This window comes from Pseudophryne corroboree, chromosome 8 (assembly GCF_028390025.1).
Source record: "Pseudophryne corroboree isolate aPseCor3 chromosome 8, aPseCor3.hap2, whole genome shotgun sequence".
Lineage (NCBI taxonomy): Eukaryota > Metazoa > Chordata > Amphibia > Anura > Myobatrachidae > Pseudophryne > Pseudophryne corroboree.
Genome location: NC_086451.1, coordinates 262,543,478 through 262,570,933, shown reverse-complemented (window position 1 = coordinate 262,570,933; position 27,456 = coordinate 262,543,478). Strand labels below are relative to the sequence as shown.

General features: G+C 48.2%; 1 protein-coding gene across 1 annotated transcript in view; it reads right to left on the bottom strand.

The window, feature by feature from the left end:
- Nucleotides 1–19,129, bottom strand: part of LOC134948925 (ankyrin repeat and SOCS box protein 12-like) — a 29,449-nt gene extending 10,320 nt beyond the window's left edge. Inside the window, exon 1 of the mRNA XM_063937213.1 lies at nt 18,078–19,129. Within this exon, the coding sequence (XP_063793283.1) occupies nt 18,078–18,834 (757 nt within the window). The 5' untranslated portion in view covers nt 18,835–19,129. The remainder of the gene's footprint in view (nt 1–18,077) is intronic.
- Nucleotides 19,130–27,456: the final 8,327 nt, after the last annotated feature.

The window sequence follows — 27,456 nt, the reverse complement described above, 5'->3', positions numbered from 1 at the left end:
TCAAGGTATCTAGTGCCCACTTAATGGCCAAAGCCTCCTTTTCCACAATGGCATACCTTTTTTCATGCTCATTGAGTTTCCTACTCAAATAAATGATAGGGTGTTCGTCCCCATCTCTGGTTTGGGACAGCACAGCACCTATCCCTACCTCTGAGGCATCTGTCTGTACCACAAATTCTTTTGAAAAATCTGGTGTTATCAACACCGGTTGTGAACACAAAGCCACTTTTAACGCTTGGAACGCCTTTTCTGCATCAGGGTTCCATTTCACCACATTTGACTGCTTCCCTTTGGTAAGGTCTGACAACGGCACCGCTGTGGTCGCAAAATTAGGAATAAACCGTCTATAGTACCCAGTAATTCCCAAAAAAGCCCTTACCTGTTTTTTATTCACTGGACGAGGCCAGTTTTGAATAGCATCAACTTTATTCAATTGGGGCCTAATCAGACCTCTGCCTATGGTGAAGCCCAAGTATTTGACCTCCTCCATTGCGAGGCAGCACTTCTTTGGGTTAGCAGTTAACCCTGCCTCTCTGATTGAGTCCAGTACTGCTTGTACTTTAACCAAATGGGACCCCCAGTCTGTACTGTGAATTACCACATCATCCAAATAGGCAGCTGCATATTTTCTATGGGGCCTCAAAATTTTATCCATCGCCCGTTGAAAGGTTGCTGGAGCCCCATGCAACCCAAAGGGTAACATCTTATACTGGTACAGCCCCTCCGGAACCGAAAAGGCTGTTTTTTCTTTGGCGCTATCACATAAAGGTATTTGCCAGTAACCTTTGGTCAGGTCCAATGTGGTGAGAAACCTGGCTGTTCCCAGCCTTTCTACAAGCTCATCCACACGGGGCATGGGGTATGCGTCAAACTTGGACACCTCATTTAACTTACGAAAGTCATTACAGAAGCGTATGCTACCGTCGGGCTTCGGGATGAGCACTATGGGACTGGACCACTCACTGTTAGACTCCTCTATGACTCCCAGTTCTAACATGGTTTTAACTTCCTTAGAAATAGCTTCTCGCTGAACTTCAGGAATCCTATATGGCTTTAAATGAACCCTGACCCCTGGTTCTGTGACAATGTCATGTTTTATTATGGTCGTTCGGCCAGGCAGCTCTGAAAATACCTCCCTATTTTGGATGAGAAATTCTTTAACCTGATTGTTCTGATCAGCTGATAATGTCTCTGACACCTTCACTGCGGGAAGCAACCGGGGTGAAGACACCGAAGGGCAAGGCTCCGCTGACAGAGACAACCTATCTTTCCAGGGTTTGATTAAGTTAACATGGTAGATCTGTTCGGGTTTTCTCTTTCCCGGCTGGTATACTTTGTAATTAACCTCATTCACTTTTTCCCTAATCTCAAATGGACCCTGCCATTTAGCTAGGAATTTGCTTTCCACAGTGGGTACCAAAACAAGAACTCTATCGCCAGGAGCAAATTCCCGTATCTTGGCACTCCGGTTATAGACCCTCTGTTGAGCACTTTGGGCCTGTTCCATGTGCTCTCTGACAACAGGTACCACGGCTGCAATCCTATCCTGCATTTGTGTTACATGCTCAATAACGCTTCTATAAGGAGTGGGCTGTCCTTCCCACGTCTCTTTGGCAATATCCAACAGCCCTCTGGGGTGTCTACCATACAACAAATCAAATGGAGAAAACCCCGTAGAGGACTGAGGAACTTCTCTGATGGCCATTAACAAGTAGGGCAACAAACAATCCCAGTTTTTCCCATCTCTCTCAACAACCTTTTTTAACATACTTTTTAATGTTTTATTAAACCTTTCCACCAACCCGTCAGTTTGGGGATGGTAGATGGACGTCCTGAGGTGAGTGACCTTAAATAACTTGCACAACTCTTTCATGATCCTTGACATAAATGGAGTACCTTGGTCAGTCAAAATTTCTTTTGGTATTCCCACTCTACTAAATACCTGCACCAGCTCCCTAGCTATCGCCTTGGTTGTGATAGTGCGTAAAGGGACAGCCTCAGGATATCGAGTGGCATAGTCCATAATTACCAGGATATACTGATGGCCCCGAGCAGACTTTAACAAGGGCCCCACGAGATCCATGGCTATTCTGTCAAACGGGACCTCTATAATAGGCATGGGAACTAGTGGGCTCCTGAAATGGGGTCTAGGGGCATGATACTGGCATTCAGGACAGGAAGAACAATATTCAGACACTTCTTTATAAACCCCTGGCCAAAAGAACCTTTGTAAAACTCTTTCAGTGGTTTTTTCTGCCCCTAAATGTCCTGCGGTAACGTGACTATGAGCTAAATCTAGTACCGTTCTCCGATAAGGCTGGGGAACTACCAGCTGTTCCACCACATCCTCACCCCTTTTGACAATGTGGTACAAGAGCTCATTACAGATGGCCATGTGGGGATACGTAACCCTGTCACCTGGTACCACAGGTTCCCCATTAACAATCTTAACATTCTCTCTAGCCTTTATTAAGGTAGGATCCTTTAACTGTTCAGACGCAAACAGATCCTTCTTTACCTCCAGGTCAGGCACGCTTTCAGTTCTAACTACTATGTCTCTGTTCCCGGCAAGAGGGTCCTCACTGGACTCCCCATCTGTCACTTCCCCAGCCAAACTAGCAAAAGGCCAGAAAGTTCCGAAGACCCACGTACATCCATAAAATCACCGGTATTATCAACTGGCTTTTTACTTCTCACATCTGTTGATAACCGTGATTCCCAGTTTCCAAAAATGAGGAAAATCCCTCCCTATTATGGCCTCATGCACCAAGGTAGGGACCAGTCCCTCTTTAACCATTGCTGACCCACAACAAGTTTCTATATTCACCTCAGCAGTGGCATAATATTGGGTATCCCCATGTATGCAAGTTACCCCAATAGGTATTTGCTGGACCTTTAAGGGGTTCACTAACCCAGCTTTCACGAGGGTAACTAAACTTCCTGAATCTAGCAAGGCCTCTACCCGGTTACCTTCTAAGAACACATCACACATTTGTTTTTCCAGCTCAGGTGAAGGTACCACAGTACAGGCTAACCTAGCAAAGAAAGACATTCTGCGACATTCAAAGGCAGCATCACAATGCATGGGTTCTTGCGTGACTGGGCAATTGGCAATAACATGACCTGGCATACCACACCTAAAACATTTAACCACACGATTATCAACCCGTTTGGGCAGCATAGACCGTTCTAGCCCCATTGGCCTGTCTCCAGGGCCAGTGTTTACAGTCTCTCCAGCCTTGCATTCTCTTAACCGCCCAGCAACGTTTTCCCACGGAACAGTCTTACCAGTCTTTACTGAAGGGCGCTGTCGAGGATCTATGGGTTGCTGGGTGGTCATCAGTAGTTCCTCTGCTGCCAAATACCTCTCTACCATGTCCACTAATTGGTCAGCAGTACCCGGGTTTCCATGGCTCACCCACTTGCGCAGGACCATGGGCAAAGATCTCAAGTAGCGGTCCATGACGACTCTTTCCACCATCTGGGGACCAGTTAATGTCTCTGGCTGTAGCCATTTTTTTGTTAGCTGAATAAGGTCGTGCATCTGGGAGCGCGGAGGCTTCTCCATGGCGTACAGCCAACGGTGCACCCGTTGTGCTCGTACTGACAGCGTGACTCCCAGGCGGGTCAGGATCTCAGTCTTTAGTTTATCATAGTCCCGAGCCTCAGCAGGGCTTAAATCAAAGTAAGCTTTTTGGGGCTCACCTGACAGGAAAGGTGCCAGCAGACTGGCCCACTGTGCTTTCGGCCAGTTCTCACGCTCGGCAGTCCTTTCAAACGTGGTCAGATAGGCCTCCACATCATCAGCCTCTGTCATTTTCTGCAGGAAGTGACTGGCCCGTATAGAACTAGAGCTGGTTGGAGCACTGACGGCCACATCTCCAACCCGAGCTGCAAGTCTCTGCACCACTTCTGCTAAGGCCTCTCTATCCTGACGCTGTTGCCTGTAAAGTTCATCAACAACTGCCTGCTGTAGTCTCCAATTTTCCTCCATTGCCACCTGCTGTTGTCTCCTATTTTCTTCCATTGCCACCTGCTGCTGTCGGTTGGCCTCCTGCTGAGCCGCTGTAGCTTGCAGCAAGGCTTTAAGCAGATCCTCCATGTCGACAGATTTTTCAGGCGGCTTTGTAGCTGCTTTCACCCAGGACATATATCAAACCCTCAGGGGTGAGTCTCAGTAACTTCACACTGGGCTGTATCTGCATAAACCACCGTTTTCTGCAGGCCTCACAAAGCTGCTGCTTTCACTTATGCGCAGAACGGGGTTGCTCGCATTCTCCACCAAGTTGTAACACTGTAGGGGTGCAAGGCGCCTTTTCCTGGGGAATATGGCCGCACGCAGCAGCTGAGGAACAACACAAGTCCAGTTTCTGGTACAACTGACCCCGGCCAGTTTTATTGAAACAGAAAATAAAACAAACCCCAAAATAAAAATACCTTGCCTGTCCGGCACTAACTAAACATAAGATATTCCTAACTGTCACTAAACAAAACACAGAGTTCTTCAGTACATACTGTATAGCTTACTTGCATCAGAAAGCGTGTCTCTCACACACAGATCCTCCAGCCTTCCCAGGCAGTCTGCCCATACTAATCAGGTTAGAAGCACTATAACACTCTTACACAGCTGAAACCCTGATTAGCCCTCTGTGAGGCCAAAGACCCGAACTGGGCCCAATGTCTAGAACTCGCCTTATCTCTCTCTCAGAGCCTTTACCCAGCTTTTACAGCAAACTGAAAAGGTTCAGACAAAACAAAAAGCATTTTTCCTAGAAGTTAACATTTTCTAAAACATGTAAGACAAGAACCTGGGACAAATATACCTGCCCTCAAACACTATCCCAGTGTTCTTGTCACAATACATATACATACCAAAACTTCGGCACTCCAGGCCTCCCCTTCAGGGTGTAGCTTGCTCTGGTGCCCTCCTCAGGGCAAAACCCTTGTATTTGTACAGGTGAAGAAAGAGGCGGCACTCAAGAGACTTGTGAATCAAAAAAGCAGTGTAATCAATACGGCCGTATTGATTACACTGCTTTTTTGATTCACAAGTCTCCTGAGTGCCGCCTTTTTCTTCACCTGTACATATATATATATATATTATTTTTTTTTATTTTTTTCATGTACCCTTTATCAATCCCGCACATACCTGGAGGTAATAATTGCAGCCATTAGAGCAGCATAGGGAAGGGCTGGACAAAAGGAACCAGAAGCAGGGTGAATACTGGTAGGAGAAGAGTGGGATAGAGTGGGGAGGATAATGGGAGAGAAAAGAGGAGGGGCTAGCCGGAGAGGAGCTCAGCTCATTGGTAGCTGGTTCCAGAGGAGGGATCAACCACTATACAATATGTGACTCCATAATAAAACTAGAGGACAGTACACAGCAGTGTGAGCATTGCTGGGCAGTGAGAGAGGGTACAGCATGCTGCATCCCGTATCTTACCAGCTGCTGCCTCATCACAGCATTTAGCACTACAGCAGCTGCGTTATAAGAGACTTAAGGGCCCCATACACTTATGCGACCACATGTCGCAGGCGATCACCCCGGCAGCCTCCCTGGGGGCAGGATCGCCCAAGATACATCGTATGCTGCCCTTTTGCATACGATGTATCTTGGGCGATCCCAGCCATACCCCCAGGTAGGACCTGATTGATGTGCAGCACATTCAATCTGGAGGATCCGTTCCAATGCTCACGGGAACGTGCATCGGATCGGAAACACCTCCAAAATGCCCGATTTCATCCGATATATCGGGCAGAATGCCCGAAATCGGATGAAATCGGGCATTATCGCTCTAGTGCAGGCCTGGCCAACCTGTGGCTCTCCAGCTGTTGTGAAACTACAAGTCCCATCATGCCTTGTCACAGTTTTGCTATTAGGGAATGCTAAAACTGTGGCAGGGCATGCTGGGATGTGTAGTTTCACTACATCTGGAGAGCCACAGGTTGGCCAGGCCTGCTCTAGTGTATAGGGCCATTTACTAGCAGTGACCGGTTGGCTCCGCCCCCTCCTGAAGCTCCACCTTATGTGTACATGCTGCTGTGTGGTGTGAGTGTGTCTTCCAGGCTGCAATCTACATACCCTCCAACATTTTACACATAAAAGGAAAGGGGGCGTGGCCACACCCCTTTTCCTATACTTTCAATGGAAGTTTGGAGAGCCAAAAATCGGGACAGATCATAAAAAAATTGTACTGTACCTGCTAAAAATGTACAGTTGGAGATTATGAATCTATGGGGGTAATTCCAAGTTGATCGCAGCAGGAAATTTTTTAGTAGTTGGGCAAAACCATGTGCACTGCAGGGGGGCCAGATATAACATGTGCAGAGAGAGATAGATTTGGGTGTGGTGAGTTCAATCTGCAATCTAAATTGCAGTGTAAAAATAAAGCAGCCAGTATTTACCCTGCACAGAAACAAAATAACCCACCCAAATCTAACTCTCTCTGCAAATGTTATATCTGCCCCCCCTGCAGTGCACATGGTTTTGCCCAACTGCTAAAAAATTTCCTGCTGCGATCAACTTGGAATTACCCCCTATGTACATACACATTGCGTACTCGGCCCATAACAGCTCTATTGTACCGGCCTGGGGGGTATATGGTACTCTGCCCCCCTGGCCTGCTCCCCACTGTCCATAGCGGGCACAGTGGGGGTTCGGGGAGGCACCGTAACAGGAAGGAGCAACAGGGTGCGCTCAACTGTGTCTCACGGGCAGCGGCGATCATCACTGACACAGATGTGGCGTGTGGGGGGTGCCGGACATTAGGGGGTGCCTGTGAACACCATGCACCCTCTGTGCGCACGCCTATGCATGGAGCAGACACACAATGCTCCTGCAGCTTGCTTCTTGGGCTTGGGCAGAGCGCCTCCTTCCGCTGTACGCTGGCCTTGGCAACTTGGACAGAAGAGTCAGTGCGGATGCAGGATAACATTTAATGACACCGGAATGGTGTGCTACTCCCAGGAAGTGACGGGAGTTGCTGGGGAGGGGCTCAGTGGGGGTGCAGATGGATGACCGGTGTGGACTGCATTGTAAATCAAAGCTAGCAGCTGTCTCGTTTTGTGCCCCTCCATACCTGGGGGCAACTCTGTACCTTAGGGCTCGGGAGGGGTGTACCATTTGTACCCCCTGTCGCTGGGCCTGAAGTCAATGGGTTATTGCACTGAATGGTGGAAAGCTTCCAGTAAAAAAATACCCCTGTTGTTTTCTATCACAAACATACAAAACGTCCTAATTTACCCAAACAAATATCACCAAAGCAGCTGCATGATTCTCAGCCGACCAGCGATACTACCACTTACTACCAGCTAGTCTTCGGTGCATCTACTTTCCCAGCTCATGTCTATGCACCGGAACTACTGAACCGGAAAACAACATCATTTTATAATGAAAACTCAAAAAAATAACCTGCACTTTGTTTCATCTCGATCCATCAAGTTAAAAGCGGAGCAATAAGAAAAACATTTATTGGCATCATCAATGCAAGTAATATGCAACTCTATTAACAATTATATATTGGAGATATTTCCAGGGGAAATGAGAGTTTATAATTCTATAAACACTGTCCTGAATGTAGAAGATTCAGTGCTCTATGCCCCCGTATTTCTAAATAATCAGCGTCAGGATTACCTGCATATCCAGGTAACAGTGCTAGCAGCGGCAGGGAAGGGAAACTTTCCTCCGCTGCTGCCGTCAGACTGCCTCCCTGCACCCTCCCCTCAGTGTTGCTGTGCTGGGGATCATTGCAGATCGGTCAGCACGGCAGGAAAAGTGTAAAACAGCCTCCACAAGCCCCCCCCCCCTTCCTGTGTATCTGCGGGCTGTCCGGGCTCTAAAAGGTAAAATCGTAATGGATGCGATGTTACCAATGTTCCGATGGTCTCAATGTTCCCGACCAATGTTTCAATGTTTAAAAAATATTATAAAAAAAAAAAATTCCTTTAACTAAAATCATTTTGCAGAGGGTTAATTTCATGTTCTTCACCTAATTCACTCATTAAAAAAAAGACAATTTCTGAGCGTTTTTTTTTTGGGGGGGGGGGGGGAAATTGTCAGTTAAGTGGTTAAATGCACATACAGACAGCCGCCTATTGTGAGGAAAGCTGAAGACGGTTCCCATGGGTGCGGTATGCGTGACCGGCGATCAGGAAACCGCCGGTCAGCATACCGATGCTGGGATCCCGGCAGCGGAATGCCGTCGGGGGTGAGCGCAACAAGCCCCTTGTGGGCTCTGTGGTGACCTGCGGTCGCCCTGGGTTCTATTCCCACTCTGAGTGTCGTGGACACAGACAAATGAGATTACTCCCTGTTGGTCGGCATGCTGACCGTTGGGATTGTGAGGGGGTGGGATGTAGGAGGAGATTATGTAACCATCGGTCACATAACTACATCCCGAGCCCTATACCTCTCAATATCTAAGATAAACAAAAATGGTTGGTGTGCCAATAATACTGATGAGAAGCTTCAATCCGCCTAAATTGCGCAATGGGACACAACTGAAAGTGAAATCTCTTCAAGAAACGTTAGAGGCCGCTACAGTGGCAGGATGTGGTAAAGGTGAAATTCCCTATAACCCTTTCTTCCACTTTAAGAGACTTAAATTCCCAGTAAACATCTGATTTGCTATGGCAATTACCAAGTTTCAATTCAGACTCTATGTAAAATAGGTGTGGACCTGACAATTGGATGTTTTTTGCATGGTCAGATCTATGCAGCCTGTTCTCGAGTCAGTACAAGCAGAGATCTTTATATTTGCACTCAAAGCAATACAGCCAAAACAACAAATATGGTATACAGGCATAGGCGTGCGCACGCGGGGTGCCTGGTGCGCACAGGCACCCCCTAATGTCCGGCACCACCCCGCACACACGCCTGCTCAGTGATAGCCGAGCATTCGCGGGAGGTGCAGCATCAGATGGTTAATTGCCTGCCCTGATACACAGTCCAGCAGGCGGCGGGCTCCGTATTGGCTCTCCCCCCTGCCTGCTTAACAGCAGCGTGGTCTGAGGGAGAGCTGCGAGGCGGCAGTGAATCCCTACACAGTCCAGCAGGTGGTGGGCTCCGGGTTGGCTCTCCCCCCTGCCTGCTGAACAGCAGCATGGTCGCGGGAGAGCTGCCTGCGAGGCGGCAGGGAGTCCCTATGATGTTGGCATAGATATGTCCCACAGTGTCAGAGCTGTCATGCGATGCAGCTGTTCCCAAGCACCCTCTAATTCTTATGTACTACACCACCTCAAAGGTATTGTTTTCAGTTTTAACACACTACTAAACATTTATTCCTTACTCTCCTATTGTGCACCTGTCCCCCTGCATCCAGCAATTGCTCCCCTGCACCCTCAAACTGATCCCTACACCTTGAAACTGCCTTCCTTTATTCCCCTGTACCGGCCCACCAACAATGTGCACCTTCCACACCTGCATCCTACACCTTCCCTCCCTACACCCCGTAACTGCCCACCTCTGCACCCTACACCCCGTAACTGCCCACCTCTGCACCTTACACCCTCAAACTGACCACCTCTGTACCCTACACTTTCCCTCCCTAAACCCTGTAACTGCCCACCTCCACACCCTACACCCTGTAACTGCCCACCTCTGCACCCTACACCCTGTAATTGCCCACCTCTGCACCCTACACCCTGTAACTGCCCACCTCTGCACCAAGGGCTGTAAGCCGATGTAACATCTATTCTCTGCAAAGTTTCAGAAGTGGAGTTTTGTGGGGGTTGGGTGAAAGATGAGGAGATGGAAGAATGACAAGGAGGAGGAATGATGATGCGTAATGTGGAGTAGGGGCTTTAATGTGGAGTAATGTGTATAAGGGGCTCTGCTGTCGGGAGTAATATAATAACGGACACAACTGTGTGGTCAGGTTTAACGTGTATAACGGACGCTACTGTGCGGTGCATTGTTAATTTCGGATACTACTGTGCGGTGTAATGTGAACAATGGGGGTAAGTCCAAGTTGATCGCAGCAGGAAATTTTTTAGCAGTTGGGCAAAACCATGTGCACTGCAGGGGGGGCAGATATAACATGTGCAGAGAGAGATAGATTTGGGTGTGGTGAGTTCAATCTGCAATCTAAATTGCAGTGTAAAAATAAAGCAGCCAGTATTTACCCTGCACAGAAACAAAATAACCCACCCAAATCTAACTCTCTCTCTGCACATGTTATATCTGCCCCCCCTGCAGTGCACATGGTTTTGCCCAACTGCTAAAAAATTTCCTGCTGCGATCAACTTGGAATTACCCCCAATGGACACTACTGGGCAGTGTAATATGTGAAGTGTAGGGGAATGGTGAAAGATGCAGACAGGAGATAATGGTGTGGCTGAGAGACACAGGGAGGAGTAGGTGTGGCTGACAGACACAGGGAGGAGATGATGTTGTGGCTGAGAGATGCAGGGAGATGATGGTGTGGCTGAGAAACGCAGAAGGCGGGAGGTGACACAAGTCTGCTTGAACCTCTGTTGCAGGATGGTGACTTTGGATATATTCCTACACAAACAGGCATCTTTCGGACCATGTGATATCCTACATGAATAGTGAATACCGGCTGAAGACTAGTGATGTGCACCGGACATTTTTCGGGTTTTGTGTTTTGGTTTTGGATTTGGTTCCGCGGCCGTGTTTTGGATTCGGACGCGTTTTGGCAAAACCTCCCTGAAATTTTTTTGTCGGATTCGGGTGTGTTTTGGATTCGGGTGTTTTTTTTACAAAAACCCCTCAAAAACAGCTTAAATCATAGAATTTGGGGGTCATTTTGATCCCATAGTATTATTAACCTCAATAACCATAATTTCCACTCATTTTCAGTCTATTCTGAACACCTCACACCTCACAATATTATTTTTAGTCCTAAAATTTGCACCGAGGTCGCTGGATGACTAAGCTAAGCGACCCAAGTGGCCGACACAAACACCTGGCCCATCTAGGAGCGGCACTGCAGTGTCAGATAGGATGGCACTTCAAAAAAATAGTCCCCAAACAGCACATGATGCAAAGAAAAAAAGAGGCGCAATGAGGTAGCTGTGTGACTAAGCTAAGCGACCCAAGTGGCCGACACAAACACCTGGCCCATCTAGGAGTGGTACTGCAGTGTCAGACAGGATGGCACTTCAAAAAAATAGTCCCCAAACAGCACATGATGCAAAGAAAAAAAGAGGTGCACCAAGGTCGCTGGATGGCTAAGCTAAGCGACACAAGTGGCCGACACAAACACCTGGCCCATCTAGGAGTGGCACTGCAGTGTCAGGCAGGATGGCACTTCAAAAAAATAGTCCCCAAACAGCACATGATGCAAAGAAAAATGAAAGAAAAAAAGAGGTGCAAGATGGAATTGTCCTTGGGCCCTCCCACCCACCCTAATGTTGTATAAACAGGACATGCACACTTTAACAAACCCATCATTTCAGCGACAGGGTCTGCCACACAACTGTGACTGAAATGACTGGTTGGTTTGGGCCCCCACCAAAAAAGAAGCAATCAATCTCTTCTTGCACAAACTGGCTCTACAGAGGCAAGATGTCCACCTCCTCCTCATCGTCCGATTCCTCACCCCTTTCACTGTGTACATCCCCATCCTCACAGATTATTAATTCGTTCCCACTGGAATCCACCATCTCAGGTCCCTGTGTACTTTCTGGAGGCAATTGCTGGTGAATGTCTCCACGGAGGAATTGATTATAATTAATTTTGATGAACATCATCTTCTCCACATTTTCTGGAAGTAACCTCGTACGCCGATTGCTGACAAGGTGAGCGGCTGCACTAAACACTCTTTCGGAGTACACACTGGAGGGTGGGCAACTTGGGTAAAATAAAGCCAGTTTCTGCAAGGGCCTCCAAATTGCCTCTTTTTCCTGCCAGTATACGTACGGACTGTCTGGCGTGCCTACTTGGATGCGGTCACTCATATAATCCTCCACCATTCTTTCAATGGTGAGAGAATCATATGCAGTGACAGTAGACGACATGTCAGTAATCGTTGGCAGGTCCTTCAGTCCGGACCAGATGTCAGCACTCGCTCCAGACTGCCCTGCATCACCGCCAGAGGGTGGCTCGGAATTCTTAGCCTTTTCCTCGCACCCCCAGTTGCGGGAGAATGTGAAGGAGGAGCTGTTGACGGGTCACGTTCCGCTTGACTTGACAATTTTCTCACCAGCAGGTCTTTGAACCTCTGCCGGAAAGAGAGATACAACGTAGGTTTCAAATCCAGGATCGATCACGGTGGCCAAAATGTAGTGCTCTGATTTCAACAAATTGACCACCCGTGAATCCTGGTTAAGCGAATTAAGGGCTCCATCCACAAGTCCCACATGCCTAGCGGAATCGCTCTGTTTTAGCTCCTCCTTCAATGTCTCCAGCTTCTTCTGCAAAAGCCTGATGAGGGGAATGACCTGACTCAGGCTGGCAGTGTCTGAACTGACTTCACGTGTGGCAAGTTCAAAGGGTTGCAGAACCTTGCACAACGTTGAAATCATTCTCCACTATGCTTGAGTCAGGTGCATTCCCCCTCCTTTGCCTATATCGTAGGCAGATGTATAGGCTTGAATGGCCTTTTGCTGCTCCTCCATCTTCTGAAGCATATAGAGGGTTGAATTCCACCTTGTTACCACCTCTTGCTTCAGATGATGGCAGGGCAGGTTCAGGAGTGTTTGCTGGTGCTCCAGTCTTCGGCATGCGGTGGCTGAATGCCGAAAGTGGCCCGCAATTCTTCGGGCCACCGACAGCATCTCTTGCACACCCCTGTCGTTTTTTAAATAATTCTGCACCACCAAATTCAATGTATGTGCAAAACATGGGACGTGCTGGAATTTGCCCAGATGTAATGCACGCACAATATTGCTGGCGTTGTCCGATGTCACAAATCCCCAGAAGAGTCCAATTGGGGTAAGCCATTCTGCGATGATGTTCCTCAGTTTCCGTAAGAGGTTGTCAGCTGTGTGCCTCTTCTGGAAAGCGGTGATACAAAGCGTAGCCTGCCTAGGAACGAGTTGGCGTTTGCGAGATGCTGCTACTGGTGCCGCCGCTGCTGTTCTTGCTGCGGGAGGCAATACATCTACCCAGTGGGCTGTCACAGTCATATAGTCCTGAGTCTGCCCTGCTCCACTTGTCCACATGTCCGTGGTTAAGTGGACATTGGGTACAACTGCATTTTTTAGGACACTGGTGACTCTTTTTCTGAGGTCTGTGTACATTTTCGGTATCGTCTGCCTAGAGAAATGGAACCTAGATGGTATTTGGTACCGGGGACACAGTACCTCAATCAAGTCTGTAGTTGCCTGTGAATTAACGGTGGATAACGGAAACACGTTTCTCACTGCCCAGGCTGCCAAGGCCTGAGTTATTCGCTTTGCAGCAGGATGACTGCTGTGATATTTCATCTTCCTCGCAAAGGACTGTTGGACAGTCAATTGCTTACTGGAAGTAGTACAAGTGGTCTTCCGACTTCCCCTCTGGGATGACGATCGACTCCCAGCAACAACAACAGCAGCGCCAGCAGCAGTAGGCGTTACACTCATGGATGCATCGGAGGAATCCCAGGCAGGAGAGGACTCATCAGACTTGACAGTGACATGGCCTGCAGGACTATTGGCTTTCCTGTGTAAGGAGGAAATTGACACTGAGGGAGTTGGTGGTGTGGTTTGCAGGAGCTTGGTTACAAGAGTAAGGGATTTAGTGGTCAGTGGACTGCTTCCGCTGTCATCCAAAGTGTTTGAACTTGTCACTGACTTATGATGAATGCACTGCAGGTGACGTATAAGGGAGAATGTTCCGCGGTGGTTAACGTCCTTACCCCTACTTATTACAGCTTGACAAAGGCAACACACGGCTTGACACCTGTTGTCCGCATTTGTGTTAAAATAATTCCACACCGAAGAGGTGATTTTTTTTGTAATTTGACCAGGCGTGTCAATGGCCATATTCGTCCCATGGACAACAGGTGTCTCCCCGTGTGCCTGACTTAAACAAACCACCTCACCATCAGAATCCTCCTTGTCAATTTCCTCCTCAGCACCAGCAACACCCATATCCTCATCCTGGTGTACTTCAACAGTGACATCTTCAATTTGACTATCAGGAACTGGACTGCGGGTGCTCCTTCCAGCACTTGCAGGGGGCGTGCAAATGGTGGAAGGCGCCACCTCTTCCCGTTCAATGTTGGGAAGGTCAGGCATCGCAGCCGACACAATTAGACTCTCCTTGGGGATTTGTGATTTAGAAGAACGCACAGTTCTTTGCTGTGCTTTTGCCAGCTTAAGTCTTTTCATTTTTCTAGCAAGAGGATGAGTGCTTCCATCCTCATGTGAAGCTGAACCACTAGCCATGAACATAGGCCAGGGCCTCAGCCGTTCCTTGCCACTCCGTGTCATAAATGGCATATTGGCAAGTTTACGCTTCTCCTCAGACGCTTTTAATTTTGATTTTTGGGTCATTTTACTGAACTTTAGTTTTTTGGATTTTACATGCTCTCTACTATGACATTGGGCATCGGCCTTGGCAGACGACGTTGATGGCATTTCATTGTCTCGGCCATGACTAGTGGCAGCAGCTTCAGCACGAGGTGGAAGTGGATCTTGATCTTTCCCTATTTTACCCTCCACATTTTTGTTCTCCATTTTTTAATGTGTGGAATTATATGCCAGTATCAATAGCAATGGCCTACTACTATATATACTGCGCACAACTGAAATGCAACACAGGTATGGATGGATAGTATACTTGACGACACAGAGGTAGGTAGAGCAGTGGCCTACTGTACTGTACTGCTATATATTATATACTGGTGGTCAGCAAACTGCAAAACTGAAATGCACCACAGGTATGGATGGATAGTATACTTGACGACACAGAGGTAGGTAGAGCAGTGGCCTACTGTACCGTACTGCTATATATTATATACTGGTGGTCAGCAAACTGTGCAAACTGAAATGCACCACAGGTATGGGTGGATAGTATACTTGACGACACAGAGGTAGGTAGAGCAGTGGCCTTCTGTACCGTAGAGCAGTGGCCTACTGTACCGTACTGCTATATATTATATACTGGTGGTCAGCAAACTGTGCAAAACTGAAATGCACCACAGGTATGGATGGATAGTATACTTGACGACACAGAGGTAGGTAGAGCAGTGGCCTTCTGTACCGTACTCCTATATATAGTATATATTATATACTGGTGGTCAGCAAAATTATGCACTGTACTCCTACTATATACTACAATGCAGCACAGATATGGAGCGTTTTTCAGGCAGAGAACGTATAATACTGGTGGTCACTGGTCAGCAAAACTCTGCACTGTACTCCTCCTATATAATACTGCTGGTCCCCAGTCTCCACAATAAAGCAGTGTGAGCACAGATATATGCAGCACACTGAGCACAGATATGGAGCGTTTTTCAGGCAGACAACGTATACTGGTGGTCACTGGTCAGCAAAACTCTGCACTGTACTCCTCCTATATAATACTGCTGGTCCCCAGTCCCCACAATAAAGCAGTGTGAGCACAGATATATGCAGCACACTGAGCACAGATATGGAGCGTTTTTCAGGCAGACAACGTATAATACTGGTGGTCACTGGTCAGCAAAACTCTGAACTGTACTTCTCCTATAATACTGCTGGTCCCCAGAATAAAGATATTTGCACTGCAGCCCCCTGAAACAAAGTGAGAGGACGCCAGCCACGTCCTCTCACTATCATTTCCAATGCACGAGTGAAATGGCGGCGACGCGCGGCTCCTTATATAGAATCCGAATCTCGCGAGAATCCGACAGTGGGATGATGACGTTCGGGCGCGCTCGGGTTAACCGAGCAAGGCGGGAGGATCCGAGTCTGCCTCGGACCCGTGTAAAAAGGGTAAAGTTCAGGGGGGTTCGGATTCCGAGGAACCGAACCCGCTCATCACTACTGAAGACGCCATCTGCCTAGGAAGGATACATTCCTTCAGAGGTTCCCCGTTGTGAGAAACCATCATATAGGTAAGGTGCATATGGAATGAAAAGGAATGTCAACAGGCGGTGCTAGACATGTCCCTCCGACGGTGCACCCCCTAATAAATGAGGGAGACTCTACTGTAAAGGCCCATACACACTGGGCAATTTTGAGCTGAAAGCAGCCCACTTTTGGTGTTTTGAGCTGCTTTCAGCTCAAAACCGCCCAGTGTGTATGCCCCGGCGATAAAGTGCTGAGCACTGATGCGCGCTTCCGCTTCATTGCCGGCGGCCGCCGTTCATCTGCTGGTACTACCAGTAAATGCATCCTGCTATGGGAAGCCGTTCACCCCTGCTGACATCGCTGGGTAGGGAAAAAAGCGCTCAGTGTGTATGCACTGAGCGACTTTCAGACCAGTGATGTCAGCGGTCATCGCTGTGCATACACGATGGGCAAAGGTGTGTATGCACCTTAACAGTGAGAACTACATTAAATATAAACTACACATGGGCAAAGCAGCGGCTAGAAGACAGTAAATTTATATATATATATATATATATATATATATATATATATAAAAAATAATAAAAAATGGGCACTTATTCCAATCTGAATTAAGTTTAACTAAAGCATATACTTTTGTCAATATCCTCTGCTAATAGTGATAGGATTGCGTCAATACCGCCACAGTCCTTGTTAAACAGGCTTATGTACGTGAAGAGCTCAGAAAAACTCTATGCCACCAGGGGCTGCTGCCAATGACATACCTTGATAGTTTTTTCCCCCCCTATCTAGGGAGAAAAGTCCTTGTTTTGCCAAGGATAGTAATTTCCTCTACTTGAAAAATAGACATAAGGCCATATATCATATGTATGTCAGTTTTCTGAGAGTAGGGGTTATCTAAATCACTAAAATGAGGACCCATAATGACAACGTGAAAAAGTTTTGAGATATTTGCAAATCTATTAAAAATAAAAAACAAAGAAATCACATGTACATAAGTATTCACGTCCTTCGCCATGAAGAAACAAAATTCTCTGGTCTGATGATACAAAGATTGAACTCTTTGGCATGAATGCCAGGCGCCATGTTTGGAGGAAACCAGGCACCGTTCATCACTAGGCCAATACCATCCCTACAGTGATGCATGGTGGTGGCAGCATCTTGCTGTGGGGATGTTTTTCAGCGGCAGGAACTGGGAGACTAGTCAGGATAGAGGGAAAGATGAATGCAGCAATGTACAGAGATATCCTGGATGAAAACCTACTCCAGAGCGCTCTTTACCTCAGACTGGGGCAACGGTTCATCTTTCAGCAGCACAATAACCATAAGCGCACAGTCAAGATATCAAGTGAGTAGCTTCTGGACAACTCTGTGAATGTCCTTGAGTGTTCCAGCCAGAGCCCAGACTTGAATCCGATTGAACATCCCTGGAGAGATCTGAAAATGACTGTGCACCGACTCTTTAAAGAGGAATGTGCAAAACTTCCCAAAGATAGGTGTGCCAAGCTTGTGGCATCATATTTAAAAAACTTGAGGCTGTAATTGCTGCCAAAGGTGCATCAACAAAGTATTGAGCAAAGGCTGTGAATACTTATGTGAATACTTATGTACATTTGATTTCTAAGTTTATTTTTTGATAAATTAGCAAAAATCTCAAAAACACTTTTTTCACGTTGTCATTATGGGGTATTGTGTGAAAAATTTTGAGTGAAAAAATGAATTTATTACAGTTTGGAATAAGGCTGTAACATAACAAAATGTGGAAAAAGTGAAGCGCTGTGAATATTTTCCAGATGCACTGTATACCAGGTGCAGACACATAAATCAGCTAAACCTGTGCATAATGTGCTACATTTTTTAACCCAAAACCTCCACTTTGGACGGATTTCTACTCACCACCTCACGCTCCTCAGGAAAATAATTGAATATCACCTGTCGGAAGCGCACTACTTACATGTGCACAAAACACAACTAAATTCCCCCTTAATAATGATGGCTTGTAGTACACCAGCTTCCTATGCTGACCATCCAGAGGCGTATATATGTGAGAAAATACACTATAATTTTCCTTACACTTTATTTTTTATACACCCACTTTACTCTGTATCAGGCCCTAATATGCTAAATGACATTACCTCTTTCTCTTGCCAGTAGCTCCAATGAGTAGCTGTTTGGTAATGATTTGTTTACATGAATGTCGGGTAAGTACACGTTAGCACCAAACTCAATGAGTAGTTTCACAAAGTGTGAAGCACAGCAATGTTTCAGACACATCTCAAGTACAGTTATAGGATGCTTAATGGTCTTCAAAAGTTCTTGGTCGGTACAGTTGTAATTTGGCTCTGCTCCATAATGAAGAATAGTTTTGAAACACTCAAGGTGACCATACGCAGCTGCAAGATACAGAGGACCAGTACAACTTGTGCTAGAAGTAGTTCTGTTAGTCATCTTTGACCTCACATTGGAATCGGCCCCATAATCCAGAAGCTCCTTGAGAATTTTGGCATTGCCATCCCGAGATGCTGTTAGGACAGGTGAGCAGTTATTGTATACACTTCCACAAGGATTGGCTCCAGCCTTTAGTAATTCCCTAACGCAATCAAAATGACCGCCATTCACAGCAGCAAAAAGTGGCGTTTGTGCCTTTACATCAAGGGTGTCTACCTCAGCCCCATTGGCCAGAAGGATTTTCAAACACTCCAAAGACCCACGAGAAGCAGCGAGACGCAAGGGTGTCACAGGAACACCCCATCCACTTCTGCTGTCAATAATTTTCTTGTATCTCTCAATACATAACAAGTCAGACAGGCGTTGTGGATTGTCCATTGAAACAGCAAGATGGAGCTCACAGCTCTCTGCATAATCATTCTCATGCCCCCGGTATTTTAGCATAACAAATCCTTAGGGATCTTCCAAATGCAAGCCCAAACAAATGCTGCTAATGGAAAATAACAGGGCCCCTGTATTATCGGTTCTCTGTCTGATCATAAACATGTAAGCACAAAGTCAATGGCAGGAAAATAACATTGAGCTACTTATGTGTCCCTGAGAGTAATCACTGTAACATTAAACAAGATTTCTATACAAAGTTCAGTAAACTGCATGCTTCTCTGGAAGGAAATAGAACACTGACATGCCATGCAGTAGTGAATGTTCTGCTTGCTTTGTCAAACGGCATCACATGCATACATACTGATTTTCCTGCACATAGCCCAAGTTGCAGTACTTCCTGGTCCTGTGATAGACAGTAACAGCAACCAATCAGATTTAGAAAGGGAGAGTCCCTGAACAAGTGCTATAAACCAACCAAAGGCATGCTTCGTATGAATAACAGCTACACTGACAAATCAGGATGCAAGACTGACTATACGCAACAGTGCTTACTAGGCTGAAATTATCTTCTTATTCGGCCAGCTTTTTATTCACTTCTTATTCAAGCTCCAGCTTCTTATTCACTTCTTATTTGAGCTCCAGCTTCTTATTCAGATCATTCAGTTCTGCAAGGGTTAATGAGTCTTGGGCAACAAATTTGACACCTGAAATCAACAGAGGAGGGTCCCTTGCATATGACCCACATGTACTTTGCCTTGCCCAACGCTGGTTTGGGCATGAAATACGCTGGCAAAGTGGGCACATACACCGTAAATTACCATTTTGAATAAGTAGCTGTAGTTTTGCAAGGGATAACGAGTCTCGGGCAGCAAATTTGACACTTGAAATCAACAGGGTGAGGTCAATTGCATATGACCCGCATGTGTTTTGCCTTGCCCAACACTGGTTTGGCCATGAAATACGCTGGCAAAGTGGGCACATACACCATATTATGATTTACTATTTTAAATAAATAGCTGTAGTTTTGTAACGGTTAACGAGTCTTGAGCAACAAATTTGAATCCTGAAATCAACAGAGGGGGGGTCACTTGCATATAACCCGCATGTATTTTTCCTTGCCCAACACTGATTTGGGCATGAAATATGCTGGCAAAGTGGGCATATACACCATCATTTTCTATTTTGAATAAGTAGCTGTAGTTTAGCAAGGGTTAACGAGTCTCGGGCAACAAATTTAACACCTGAAATCAATGGAGGGGGGTCACTTTCATATGAACCACATGTATTTTGTCTTGCCCAACACTGGTTTGGGCATGAAATACGCTGGCAAAGTGGGCACATACACCATAACTTACCATTTTGAATAAGAAGCTGTAGCTTTGCAACGGTTAACGAGTGTCGAGCAACAAATTTGACACAAGTTCGTCCCCGTCCCCGATGGTGGGGGCCTGTGCATGCGCATAAGTGCTAATGCACATGTGCAGACCCCCGCTGCGAGCGACTTCGGCAAAAATTTCATTTGCCAGGGAGCTAGCTGCCTGATTGACAAGCAGGGGGTGTTTTGGGATAGAGACCTGGCGTTTCCTGGAGCACACATAGAAACGCTGGGCACATCCCAGGGAACAAAGGCGTTTCCCTGACTGTTCGGGGCGGGTGGATGATGTCGCATGACGTCAGCACCCGCTCCGATTTCGAACAAATACGTCCAGCCGCCGAGTGAGTCCTGGCTCATGCGGCGGCTGCAAGCGCCGGAGTCAGGAGAAGAAATCCTTTGCTAGTAAGTAACCATGGAAGCATTTCTCCTCTGTGCAGGCACAAGCGAAGGAATCTGTACGCTGACAGATCCGTTCGCAGCCCTGCACAGGCACTTGGGCGGCGGGGGTGTGTGTGCATTCAAAGGGACAGCGTTAACCTGCTTCCTATGCTCCGAACACGCGCAGCGTAGTGAGCAGATCTGAATTACCCCTACCATGTAGTGCCCACCGGCGTGCAAAACACATAAATTCCCACCATAAAAGTTAGGAGCAGCGTTATATATATATATATATATATTAGGTGTTTCATCGCGCCCTATGGGCGCTCTTCACACCGTTGCAAGGGGCTACGCCCCCTTAACCCTTGCACGCCTTTCTGGGGTTCAATATTTGTATTATATGGAGTATTACCTGCATTTCTTTGTTAGTGGTTAAATATTGCACGATGAAAGGGCGTGCGATGGTGAAGGAGGCGCAGCCCCTTGTGACGGCGTGAACAGCGCCTGCAGGGCACGATGTACAGAATGTAGCGGATTCGGGGAGGACTGTGGATGGGGCAGGGTGTCTGTAGATGCTGCGGGCGGAGGGGGAGCGGATGCAAGGGGGAGGGCCTGGATGGGGAAGGGTCGGGAAGTGCTTCGGGTGTGGGAGGGGCAGAGGAGTGGGGGCTGCAGATGGGGGAGGGGTCCAGAGGCACTGCAGGTGGGGGAGGGGCAGGGGTGCCGTGGGTGGGGGAGGGGCAGGTGTGGGGATGTTGCGGATGGGTGAAGGGTTCCGGAGGTGCTGTGGGATGGGAAGGAGCAGGGGTGCAGGTTGTGGGGTAGGGGGTCCGGAGGTGCCGCGGGTGGGGGAGGGGCCGGTGCAGATGGTGCGGTGGATGGGGAAGGGGGTCTGGAGGTGCTGCAGGTGATGGAGGGGCGGGGGTGCCATGGGTGGGGGAGGGGTGGGTGTGGGAGGGGGACCTCGGATGGGGGAGGGTGTCTGCAGATGCTGCGGGTGGAGGGGGGGCAGGTGTGGGGGGAGACATACATGGAGGGGTGGATGGTGGAGGGGGTCTGGAGGTGCTGTGGGTGGTGGAGGGGCAGGGGAGTGGGAGCCGCGGGTGGTGGAGGGGGTCTGGAGGCACAGCGTGTGGGGGACGGGTGGAGTGCCGCATCTGGTGGAGGGGAAGGTGCGGAGGTGTGGTGCATTGGGGAGGAGTCTGGAGGCGCTGCGGGTACTGTACCTGCCAAAAAGGTAGTTGGAGGGTATGCAGTAACAGGGGCAGGACAGGGGTGACAGGGTCAGAACAGGGGTGACGGGGCCAGGTCAGGAGTGACGGGGCAAGGACAGGGGTGACGGGGCAAGGACAGGGGTGATGGGGCCAGGACAGGGGCGATGGGGCCAGGACAGAAATGACAGGGACAGGATAGGGGTGACAGGATCAGGGTAGGGGCGGCAGGACCAGGACAGTGGTGACAGGGCCAGGATAGGGATGACCGGGCAAGCACAGGGGTGACAGGGCCAGGATAGGGGTGACAGGGCCAGGATAAGGGTGACAGGGCCAGGATAAGGGTGAAAGGGCCAGGATAAGGGTGACAGGGCAAGGCCAGGGGTGACAGGGACATGACAGAACACAGGGCACGGGAGAGATTGGTATTAGGGACAAAACAGTGGTGACAGATAGATGTGTCTTACCGGAGTCACTGCTGCTGGCTGCTGCTGTTCCACTCCAACCTGTTGGGATCTGCTGCTGCTGGAGACTTGGCATGGCTGACTCTCTCAGGCTAGAGTCCTGCTTCCTCTGCCCGCCCGCATCCCCTCCCCCACTCCTCAGTCACACCGCGGACCTCGCGCGGCTGCCATGCACTGTGGTAAGAGGAGACTGGGAGTGACTGGTTAGCCCCTAGGAGACGCTGCGGCCGGAGGGAGGAGGGGGTCGGAGAATGCATGAGGTGCAGACCTCACGGCTGCCGGGCACTGTGGTAAGGGGAGACTGGGAGTGACTTGTTAGCCCCCAGAAGATGCTGCGGCCGAAAGGAGGAGGGGGTCAGAGCCTGCAAGTGACTTCTGCAGCGCTGCCCGCCGGCTAAAGTGTGAGAAGGAGCTGGGCGCACCTCACTGCGGGTGGCAGCGCTGCAGCTAGCACTGGGGTTGCCAGGGCTGGAGATAACAGAGGCAGTACGGAACCTGCACAGTGGCAAAGAGCCCCTGCTGAGCGTGCTGATGTGGGGGGTCAAGCACACAGTGAGCCAGTGCCCGTCTGTCTGTACGGCATACCCCCTCACACACCCCTGCCTGTGCCATGCCCATACCATCTGCTTCTGCTCCTAGTCTCCTATAGATTTGCCCAGATCTGTGACTCATTTGACTAACTCCGCCCAGCGTTGTGACTCCACCCAGCGTTAGCAAATGAGGCACAAACTCACAGATCTGGGCTAATATATAGGATATAGTAAATCATAATATGTTGTATGTGCCCACTTTACCAGCATATTTCATGCCCAAACCAGTGTTGGGCAAGGCAAAATACATGTGCGTCATGTGCAAGTGACCCCACTCTGTTGATTTCAGGTGTCAAATTTGTTGCCAGAGACTCGTTAACCCTTGCAAAACTACAGCTACTAATTCAAAATAGAAATTATGGTGTTAAGGTGCCCATTTTGCCAGCGTATTTCATGCCCAAATCAGTGTTGGGAAAGGAATAACACATGCGGGTCATATGAAATTGACCCCACTCTGTGGATTTCAGGTGTCAAATTTGTTGCCTGAGACTCGTTAACCCTTGCAAAACTACAGCTACTTATTCAAAATGGTAATTTATGGTATATGTGCCCACTTTGCCAGCGTATTTCATGCCCAAACCAGCGATAGGCAAGGCAAAGTACATGTGGATCAGTGTCGGAATGGGGAATGAAGGGACCACCATGGAAATGCAGTCACAAGGGGCCACTAAGGGGCGTAGCCATATGCTGGAAGGGGTGTGGCCAAATGACCAGAGAGGAGTGGCCAGCTATTATAAGCGCCACCTAGTATAGTATATAAAGAAAAAGAGCTCTACCTCACTGCCCTTATCAAGCTGTTGTGTATGTGCCTGGGTTACACTGGGAGAGAACAGTAGTATATGCACCTGCCTTACACCGGGAGAGAACAATAGTATACGTGCCTGGGTTACCCCGGAAGAAGAACAGTAGTATATGTGCCTGAGTTACACCAGAAAAGAACAGTAGTAAATGTACTTGGGTTACACCAGGAGAGGGCAGTAGTAAATGTATATGGGTTACACCAGGTGAGGACAGTAGTGTATGCGCCTGGGTCACACCAGGAGAGAACAGTAGTATACGCACCTGGGTTACACCGGGAGAGAACATTAGTATACATGCCTGGGTTACACCAGGAGAGAGCAGTAGTATACACGCCTGGGTTACACCAGGAGAGAACAGAAGATACAAATAATGACCGCCAGTAGTGCCAGATACACATAATGACCCAGTATACTGCCATATACACAGATAACCCCAGTAGTGCAATGCCAGATACACATATGCTCCCAGTAGTGCAGTCCCAGATACATATATGCCCCCCGTAGTGCAGTGCCAGATACACATATGCCCCAGTAGTGCAGTGCCAGATACACATATGCCGCAGTAGTGCCAGATACACATACGCCCTCAGTAGTGCCAGATACACATACACCCCTAGCAGTGCCAGATACACATAAGCCCCCACAAGTGCCATATACACAAACGCCCCTAACAGTGCCAGATACACATACGTCCCAGCAGTGCCAGATACACATATGCCCCAGCAGTGCCAGATACACATATGCTCCAGCAGTGCTAGATTCAGATACACACCCAGCAGTGCCAGATACACATATGCTGCCCCCAGCAGTGCCAGATACACATGATACATATGCCCCCACAGTGCCAGATACACATATGTCCCCTGCAGTGCTTTATACACAGATACTGCCCCCATAGTGCTAGATACACAGGTATTTTCCCCCACAGTGCTGCTCACCGCTGCCGCCTGAGCTCTGCTGCCGCTCCTGCTGCCTACTGCTCCATCTGAGGGCTGGGGAGAACAGCGCAGTGCGCGCCTCTCCTCCCCTCAGTCCGACTTTGTACAATCACCGCCACCACCCGGGATCACCTGCTGCTCCCCGTGGCTAAGGGATGGGGAGAAGAGCACGAGCCTCTCCTCCCCTCAGTCCGATTCTGACCGCAGATGTTCCTGGGATTCTGTAAGCATCGTCGGCCTAGTAATGATGAGTTTCCTGCACCCCAAATTCCAGGTGTTAAATGTGTACAATAAAAAAACAAAAAAACACAATTGCTGTCATATGCAAAGTTGCAAATACTACAAGGTTCATGCAGGGCAGCACCAGTTGGTTAAGCTCCTGGTATGTGCCAGGTATCTGTCTGATTGCCTGGCTTATGTAGGGCCCTCAAGAGTCACTGCCCCTCTGGAAAGAAATTAAAAAATACTATTGCGGTGCGCCACACTTTAATGGGGAACATTAGTATTACATCTATAGTGGGGAAAGTATTGGAAGGTATTCTAAGGGACAGTATTCAAAAGTTCCTTGAAGCCAATAAGGTCATTAAAAGGAACCAACATGGATTTGTGAAGGACAGATCATGTCAAACCAACTTACTTGGCTTTTATGAAACAGTAAGTGCGGACCTTGATCAGGGTAAGGAGGTGGATGTAATCTTTTTAGACTTTGCCAAAGCTTTCGACATAGTACCACACATGCGACTTATCTATAAGCTACAAGCAATAGGGCTAGGGAGCACAATATGCACTTGGGTCAGGAATTGGTTAGATAATAGGGAACAGCGTGTTGTGGTCAATAGATCATTTTCAAATTGGAATAAAGTGCTTAGTGGTGTGCCACAAGGGTCTGTACTTGGACCACTTTGGTTCAACATTTTCATCAACGACCTAACAGTAGGTCTAGAGAACATGGTGTCAATTTTCGCAGACGATACCAAATTGTGTAAGGTTATAAATACGGAAGGGGATGCTGAGTCTCTTCAGAACGACTTAATTAAACTGGAAGCATGGGCAGCAAAATGGAGAATGAGATTCAACATAGACAAGTGTAAGGTAATGCACTGTGGTGGTAAGACCAAAAAGAACACCTACATACTAAATGGGATAATATTAGGGGATTCTGTACTGGAAAAAGTCTTAGGGGTTCACATAGATAACAAATTAAGCAGCAGTACCCAAAGTAGGAGTGCAACAAATAAGGCTAATAAGATATTAGCATGCATAAAATGGGGAATTGATGCACGGGACAAGAGTATTATACTCCCATTATATAAATCAGACCAGAGGTGGGCAACCTGCGGCCCGCGAACTGATCCTGCCTGGCCCGCTGTCTCCCATCAGTGTGCAATGCCAAGCGGCCCGACTGGCTGAGCCACTTGTCATTGCGCTACACTGCTGCCAGATGCGCGGCGCCGCTGAGGAAATCCTGGTCACGTCACAAGGTCTGCTGACCGGGATTTCCTCTGTGATGTCATGCGCTGGGCGGCACGGGGGCGGAGCCTCAGCGGAAGCGGCGAGCAGTGGGCAGCAGCAATGACTCCGGGGAGCGGACAGCAGCAGTGACTCCGGGCAGCAGCAGCGACTCCGTGAAGCACGGGCAGCGGGGATCAGGCAGCGGATCATCTTCCACTGTGAAAAAAAGGTAAACCCCCTGCCCAGCCAGTACCTGAAAATGATCTGTACTTAAGCTGCAATATGGGTTCAGGGGAGGGAGGGGAGGGGAGATAAAAACTGCTATATAGGTGGGGGGAAAGGGGGGTAGGGACTGCTATATAGATTCAGGGGAGGGGGGAGGGACTACGGTGCATGCGTAGTTCAGACCCGATTTACAAGATATTTTGTGCGTGGTCCTCAACTATTCACTGGAAGTGTTAAGCGGTCCCCCAGCTGAAATAATTGCCCAGCCCTGGTTTAGACCATGCTCAAGCCCATATACTAGTTATGATTATTTCTCTAGAGAACTTTCAGAACCATGTGCCATTCTTACATACCCTCTAAAAGCAGGTTTTACTCCTGCTTCTAAGAACTTACCACATACTCTGTCCCACTCACATATATCACTCAACACCGCCACCCAGGTTTAGCTGCTCCCGTGGCTGGGGGACTGGGAGGAGAGCACAGCGTGCACCTCTCCTCCCTTCAAGTCCAGCACTGCATCACCGCCGCTGCCCGTGGTCCCAGTACTGCTCCCGTAACTGAGGGTATGGGAGGAGAGCGCAGCACGCGCCTCTCCTCCCCTCAGTCCGAAACCGCGTCACTGCCGCTGTCCGCGATCCCCCTGCTGGTCCTGTGGCTGGGAAGGAGAGTGCAGAGCACCTCTCCTCCCCTCAGTCTGACACTTGTTGGACCCGTCCTCATACAATAGGGGGCGTGGCTAATACTCAGCAGGGCCTACCGGTGAGCTCCCCGACCCCGGTGGCCCAGTCCGAGCCTGATGTGGGTCATATGCAAGGGACCCTCTGTTGATTTAAGGTGTCAAATTTGTTGCCAAAGACACATTAACCCTTGCAAAACGGAATGATCTGAATTAGAAGCTGGAGCTCGAATAAGAAGTGAATAAGAAGCTGGCTGAATAAGAAGCGAATTTCAGCCTCGTACAGTGCGTATGGTTTTATTGTTAATATTAGTTATTAAAACATTGTTAATAAATCCTACAATAAATGTACTTCGTACATATACTATTTATAGTATATTTATAACTGAATACATTAAAAACATACACAATTTTTTAATCTATTAATAAACGTACATTTTCAGCTACAGCCACTAGATGGCATTGCTTTCTAACAACATTTCAGGATTGCTGTTGCTGAATAAAGTAAATCTCCACAGAACCATCCAAACTGGAGTATAATTTGTTTAAATAGCTGGCATAGTTTACAAGGGG